The sequence below is a fragment of the Amblyraja radiata genome, chromosome 16 (genome assembly GCF_010909765.2).
Source record: "Amblyraja radiata isolate CabotCenter1 chromosome 16, sAmbRad1.1.pri, whole genome shotgun sequence".
Taxonomy (NCBI): domain Eukaryota; kingdom Metazoa; phylum Chordata; class Chondrichthyes; order Rajiformes; family Rajidae; genus Amblyraja; species Amblyraja radiata.
The window spans coordinates 48,916,223-48,923,825 of record NC_045971.1 but is presented as its reverse complement, the minus strand read 5'-3'; the positions used below and the strand labels follow the sequence as shown (position 1 = coordinate 48,923,825).

Genomic DNA, 7,603 nt, shown 5'->3' with positions numbered 1-7,603 from the left:
TCTTTGAAATGTTGGAGGAAACCGGAGCACCCAGAGTAAAAACCCACAGACAGCACCTGTAGTCAGGATCATACCCGGGTCTCTGGCAGTGAGGCAGCAACTGTACCGCTGCGCCACTGTGCCGCGCAGAATTATATAACAGTTTCCGCCGCCATAAACACACCCAATATGTGCTAGTAATGTGCTGTTTGCCAGCTTGTTGACCCTCTGTGTTCCCCTCCTGCAGGGTTTAGGAGCCATTACTGTGGACAGAGAGACGGGGACGTGAGCGGCCATTGAGCCCCCCCCTCCCCCACATCTGCTCGGTGTGCAGTTGAGCTTCGAGGGGCTGAGCTTCGATGGAGGACCACACGACGGGGCACAACAAGGAGAAGCGTTATGAGTGCGACGTGTGTGGCAAGGCCTGGCAGAGCCCGAGCATGCTGGAGACCCACCAGCGGGTACACTCCGGCGAGAGGCCCTTCACCTGCTCCGACTGCGGCAAGAGCTTCAAGACGGTGAATAACCTGAAGGTGCACCGACAGGTGCACACGGGCGGGAAGCCCTATGGCTGCTCCACCTGTGGCAAGAGCTTTACCCGGTTGAATGGGCTGCAGGTGCACCGGCGGGTGCACAACAGTGAGCGGCCCTTCACCTGCTCTGACTGCGGAAAAGGCTTCAAGTCGTCTCCAGACCTGAAGGCGCACAGGCGCCTGCACACCGGGGAGCGGCCCTATACCTGCAACGAATGCGGCAACGGCTTCACCCGCTCCGACAGCCTGCTGTACCACCAGCGCGCCCACGCCGGCGAGCGCCCCTACACCTGCACCCAGTGCGGTAAGGGCTTCATCCAGTCCACCTGCCTGCTGTCCCACCAGCGCACCCACACAGGGGAGCGGCCCTACACCTGCAGCGACTGCGGCAAGGGCTTCACCCGCTCCGACAGCTTGCTGTACCACCAGCGCCTCCACACCGGCGAGCGTCCCTACAACTGCGCCCAGTGCGGCAAGGGCTTCACTAAGTCTAGTCACCTGCTGTCCCACCAGCGCAACCACACCAGCGAGCGCCCCTGTTCTGTCAATCTAAAGTCAACTTGACTCAAACACTTGTTGCTGTTAAAATCAATTCTTTTTTCAGCTGAGACTAGTCTCTTGAACCTTCCAACACAGAGCTGATGTTCTGGGGCGGGTCCAGAGAGGAGTAACTTTGATACAAACTCATGGCATTTATATAGGTATTAGACATTTCAGATACAGAGGGTATGACAAGCTAGTAACCAATCATCTGAGTCTTCTGGTGATTTACAACATCAGTCACATGATCCCCCTTCCCTGGCCTCATTACAGCCTTTGTTTGCCTGTCTAATAACTTTATAACTTTGCTTATTTTATTTCAACACAGCAAAACCCCAGTAGGCTCTTATCAAAGACCACTCCTCTAAATACAAGATACGTATATAACACAATGATCGCACAAGTCATACACACTTTCTATACCAAGAGAAAATATATTTCTATAAATCTAAACAATTTCTATGTCTAAAGTGTACCTTTCTACTAAGGCAATACATTTCATAATTGGTGTTACTATAATTTCACAGTTTTAAATACTTTTACCTATGTCTTTAAAACATTAATTATATAAGTTTGCTGAATTACAGTTTCTAAGTTCAAAACTATTCACATCCCAACCAAGCATACATGGGCCGTAAATCTGTCAATTTAGTTAATTAGTGTTTGGTTCCAGGATACAGCTTCATTCACTTAATTTACATACTTCATACAGCTTAACTTACAGCCTCCCCTTTTCCTGCTATCTTTGGAAGTTGTATTTCCAATCTTTCTACAAGGTCTTTTACAACTACTCCCCTCACATCCATCCTAATTCAACATAGCCAAGGCTAACTACAGGGCCTATTATTTCACACTCGGCCCAAACCTCACAGCTCAAGAATGTCCACAAAGGAAAGAACAACTGACCTCTGGCCTAAGAAGAGGCCCATTTTCTGGGAGGCGCTCCTCTGTGTGCAGCCATGTCAGCAGCGCGTCAGTTTTTCCAGTTTTTTAATTTTTTTAGTATGTTTTAAAGTATGTATTTAATGTTTCTTCGTGTGTTTTGTGTGGGGGGTGGTGTGGGGGGGGGGGGGGGGATAAGGGGGAAACCGCTTCGGTCGCCTCCTCCATGGAGAGGCGACTTTTTCCAGGTCGCCTCCCCCGTGGCCTAACATCAAGGATCGACGCGGCCTTTCTCGGAGACGTGCCCGGGGCTTCAGCGGCGGGCGCTGCGTGGACTCTCGATGTGGAGCGGGTGAGCCCTCGTTGGAGGGGAGCGCTCCGTTTCGCTGGCCCGGGGCTGCCGGCAGCCTGAAGTCGCAGCCTGAAGCCGCGGTCTGCAGAGCTCCAGCTGGTGCGGCGTCTACAGCCCGGGATCCCTCGTGGGGGACCCGGGGGAAGAATAAGCCATCACTGCCGGCCCGCGGCCGACTTCTACCGCGGGTGCGGCATGGACTTACCATCACCCCTGGAGGGGAGCTTCGACCGCCGGCCCTGCAGTCTACGGTGCTTCTGGCCGCGGCGGGGACTTTAAATCTCGACCGCCGGCCTGCGGCCTACAACAATCTAAAGCCGCGGTCTCCGGTGAGGAAGAGCCGATCCTGGACTGACTGGACTCTGGTCCTGTACACGGGGGGGAAATGGAGGAGGACTGGCCAAATGTTTGTGCCTTCCACCACAGTGATGAATGCTGTGGTGGATGTTTGTGTTACAGTTTTATTGTGTGTTCTTTATTATTGTACTGCTGCTGACAACCCAAATTTCCACCAACCCTGGTTGTGTGGCAATAAATTATATCTATCTATCTTTTCAGTTATCTATTCTTCAACACAAAGTCATATCAAATACAATTTCCTCCAGTGCCTCAGCAATAAACCTAAGCTAAGCAGATTCAGGTTCAGGCCTCCATGTTTTGATTCATCTTTGCCTGTGTGTATATGTCTGTTTGCACTTTATTTCAGTTCTGGAAAACTATAAGCTTTTCTTTTCCAAATTACCTAGCTTATATAAAAGTAACTATCCAAGCGGTTCTATTTATATAATATTTCCTCATTCCCCACTCTGGTGATTTATGGCCACTAATAGGATTATAACACAAGACAGATTCATCAGCATTGGCTTATTAGTCATCCAAGTTTATACCTAACCTCGAGATGCTTTATAGCCCCCAAAACCTGGACCACGTAGGTCAGCAGGCTGGCTTGTTGACACCAATGCTGTTCCCTAACTCTCTGCTGTGCTTCAAACCCTAGCCCTTAGGGTGCTCAGCTATTCTGGGTTCCATACCACTGGTCTATCTCCATTTTATTCATTCTAATACATTCATCTTCTAATAATTATTTCTCAACCTGCGCATTCACCATCCTTTCAACTACCTCATCGTATAATCTTGGAATGTCTTCTTCTAGATGTTGCACTAATATCTTCTCACCAGTTTCCACATTACCCAAGGCTGTCATTAGTCTAGAAATAATACATTTAACAAAAGCAATTCCCACAAACAAACACAAAACCACTATTGCTGCATATATAGAAACATAGAAAATAGGTGCAGGAGTAGGCCATTCAGCCCTTCGAGCCTGCACCGCCATTCAATATGATCATGGCTCATCATCCAACTCAGTATCCTGTACCTGCCTTCTCTCCATACCCCCTGATTCCTTTAGCCACAAGGGCCACGTCTAACTCCCTCTTAAATATAGTCAATGAACTGGCCTCAACTACCTTCTGTGGCAGAGAATTCCAGAGATTCACCACTCTCTGTGTGAAAAATGTTTTTCTCATCTCGGTCCTAAAAGATTTCCCCCTTATCCTTAAAATGTGGTCCCTTGTTCTGGACTTCCCCAACATCAGGAACAATCTTCCTGCATCTAGCCTGTCTAACCCCTTCATATGAAAGTCCTGACATCCCAGGAATTAGTCTGGTGAACCTTCTCTGTACTCCCTCTATGGCAAGAATGTCTTTCCTCAGATTAGGAGACCAAAACTGCATGCAATACTCCAGGTGTGGTCTCACCAAGACCCTGTACAACTGCAGTAGAACCTCCCTGCTCCTATACTCAAATCCTTTTGCTATGAATGCTAACATACCATTCACTTTCTTCACTGCCTGCTGCACCTGCATGCCTACTTCCTTAAGTACTCTGCGATGCAGCCTATCGGGCCCTGGGGATTTATTGGCCTTAAATCCATTCAATTTACCCAACACCACTTCCCGGCTAACCTGGATTTTACTCAGTTCCTCCATCTCATTTGACCCCCGGTCTCATGCTATTTCCGGAAGATTATTTATGTCTTCCTTGGTGAAGACAGAACCAAAGTAGTACTAATGATCCAATTATAAAATCCCCCAAATCCCCAGTCTCCCCATTCAATACCCTCCTGTGTCCCATCGAGCAGGGTAATAATGTCATTTTGATGTTTGTGATGTTACTGTTCTGCCCTGAATTCCCATCATAAATCTGTCTTTCACAATAGCACATGTCTCTCCCTCATGTGCCCACAGATAGTATAAGGCATATCTATCCTGTAAAGAGAACAGACGCATTTCTGATAGTAGCACGGTAGCACACAATTTGTCCTTTACCTAATAATTCATTATGGGCTTGTATAAACATGGTAGTCTGTTTCTTCCAATGCCCATTTTCCCCATATTTTTCTCATGTTCTTTCTCCTGTAAACAAGGGTAGACCTCTAATGCTTCTCGATAGCATAGTCCATCATACAAATGTTCCTTTGCCGAGTTGTCTTCCAAAGAATACAGTCTGCAGAAAAAGTCAAATTTGCACTCCAGAGACCAACAGGGTAATTCCCATAGGTGTTGGTTATCTAAGTCTACCTGCCAATCGGGCTGACACTGTATCCCATTGCAATAGTCAATCTTGCTGACATCCCAGGAAACAAAGGGATCTGGGCCATTGCACTGTACCACATCTCTTTTGCAGAGGTGAAAGACTCTGCTTGTTTGTCCCGGGACACATTGTCAAATTTAGCGTCCATTTCCCTCCATCTGTTGTAGCATCAGGATGCATAGCAGGATGAATCGCCTCATTTTAATTTATCTGAAATATGCAAAGGCTCACAATAAGCTCATTCCTTACTTAATTAACTTAAACAACTGTTCACTCAATTTAAACGTCCTTCAGTCAGTCAGTCCAGTAATCAGTCGCATATTCTTAACCATATAGCAAAATAAGGATTCAAAACTAAACTTATAATAATACAACTAAACTTATAATGATACAACTAAACATATGATGATACAACTCCCAAGGAAAGCAGAAATATAAAAAATAATAAAAATTACTCTTCTCTCCCCTTTTGATTGGGCTCCCCAATCAATTTGCAGTGGTGCAGATGAACCCATGCAGCACAACCCTCGACCTTGGCAGCGGCCGTAGTGGTGAGGATGACCTGGAAGGGACCATCCCAATGTGGGTCCAAGTGCTTACGCTTCCAGTTCCTGACCAGCACATAGCAACATGGCTCAATAGTAGATGGAACTTTGACCGCTGGCTCCTCACCATATACAGCCCTGACCTGTGAATGAGAAGTTTGCAAAGCACGGGTTAATACATAGGATGTCATTTCCTCAATCATCTGGTGGAAATGGACCACTGTGGGGGCATGGTCATTCCATGGCTTCTATAAAGGTCGACAATATATGATTTGCGCAGGCGCCACTCGTGCCACACCAGAAAGTATAGTGCGTATCTGAAAAAGAGCTACAGGAAGCAGTTTTAACCATGTTGAGCCAGTCTATGCCACTAATTTTGCTAATTTGGTTTTCAAAGTCTGATTTGCCCATTCCACCAATCCGGTGGCCTGAGGTCAAGACGCACAATAATAATAATACATTTATTTATTTTATTTATTTTTATTTATTTTTATTTATTTTTATTTTATTTTTTATTTATGGGCGCCTTTCAAGAGTCTCAAGGACACCTTACAAAAATTGAGCATGTATAGGAAAAACATGTAAGGGGAATGAAATAAATAGTAGAGACATGACTAGTACACAAAGTAAAGACAGAATTCAATACAAAACACAGCATGAGGCAATTAGTGCACAGATGAAAAGGGACGGGGACGTGGGGCTAAGGATAGGCAGATGTGAAGAGATGGGTCTTGAGGCGGGACTGGAAGATGGGGAGGGACACGGAATTGCGGATCAGTTGGGGGAGGGAGTTCCAGAGCCTGGGAGCTGCCCTGGAGAAGGCTCTGTCCCCAAAACTGCGGAGGTTGGACTTGTGGATGGAGAGGAGACCGGCTGATGTGGATCTGAGGGACCGTGAGGGTTGGTAGGGGGAGAGGAGGTCAGTGAGATATGTGGGGGCCAGATGGTGGAGGGCTTTGTAGGTGAGGACCAGGATTTTGTAGGTGATCCGGTGGGAGATGGGAAGCCAGTGAAGTTTTTTGAGGACTGGAGTGATGTGATGCCAGGATTTGGTGTGGGTGATGAGTCGGGCGGCTGCGTTCTGGACCAGTTGGAGTCGGTTGGTGTAGGTGGAGCTGATGCCAAGGAGAAGTGAGTTGCAATAGTCCAGTCGGGAGGAGATGAAGGCATGGATGAGTCTTTCAGCAGCAGGCGGTGTGAGAGAGGGTCTGAGTTTGGCGATGTTGCGGAGGTGAAAGAAGGAGGTTTTAATGACATGGCGGATGTGAGGCTCAAGGGAGAGGGTGGAATCAAAGATCACGCCAAGGTTGCGGGCCTGGGGAGATGGGGAGACAGTGGTGCCGTCGATGGTGAGAGTGGGGTTATTGATTTTGCTGAGTGTGGCTTTGGAGCCTATGAGGAGGAATTCTGTCTTATCGCTGTTGAGTTTGAGGAAATTATGTTGCATCCAGGATGGAGCTGTTGACGTATCTGTAATTTCTTTGTTTACAACAGCAATAAAATGATGACTATTATCTGAACTTAACCGCGCAGTAACACCGAATCGTGATATGATTTTGCGTAACAATATTTTTACAATGGTAGAGGCCTTATTGTCAGTGGTCGGCCATGCTTCAATCCATTTACTGAAAACATCAATTTACTGCAAACGACAATTACAAGAACATACTTATAACACTGGCATCTTTTCAACTCAATGTAGTCCATTTGCAAGGTCTCAAAGGGACCTGCTGGTAAAGGGGTCTTACCTGGTTCACAGGGCAAGCCCTTACCTGGATTATGCTGCTGGCAAATCAGACATCACTGGCTGATACGCTGGGACAAGTCCAGAAGTTTCCCGATGCCACCAGATCTCTAAAATCATATCACTTACGGCCTTGGCCCCACAATGAGTTGCAAAGCGTACACATTCAATAACCCACAACGCAAGCTTGTCAGACATGCAAGTCTGGGTGTCAGGCATAACCCATAAGCTAGTGACAGGATCTTACATACAACCCTGGTCCTGCCACAGCTGTTCTACCTGTGCAGGAGTGTCCTCTTGTATTTGAAGTACTTCCTGGATGGTTGGTGTAAAGGAGTGATAGCTGACACACTGTAACCTTTACTGGTAGTTTATTATAGCACATGGCACACACGTCCCAACACTGACTGCATCCAGCCTTCAGGCGTACTG

At 47.1% G+C, this 7,603-nt stretch overlaps 1 protein-coding gene across 1 annotated transcript; it reads left to right on the top strand.

The window, feature by feature from the left end:
* Window positions 1-332: 332 nt before the first annotated feature.
* On the top strand, window positions 333-1,001 carry LOC116982206 (zinc finger protein 214-like; the record flags this gene model as incomplete). The annotated part of the gene is made up of 2 exons (XM_033035503.1): window positions 333-440; window positions 525-1,001. Coding segments are annotated over exons 1-2 (579 nt in total), but the record flags the coding sequence as incomplete, so codon positions are not given.
* Between the last annotated feature and the right edge of the window lie 6,602 nt (window positions 1,002-7,603).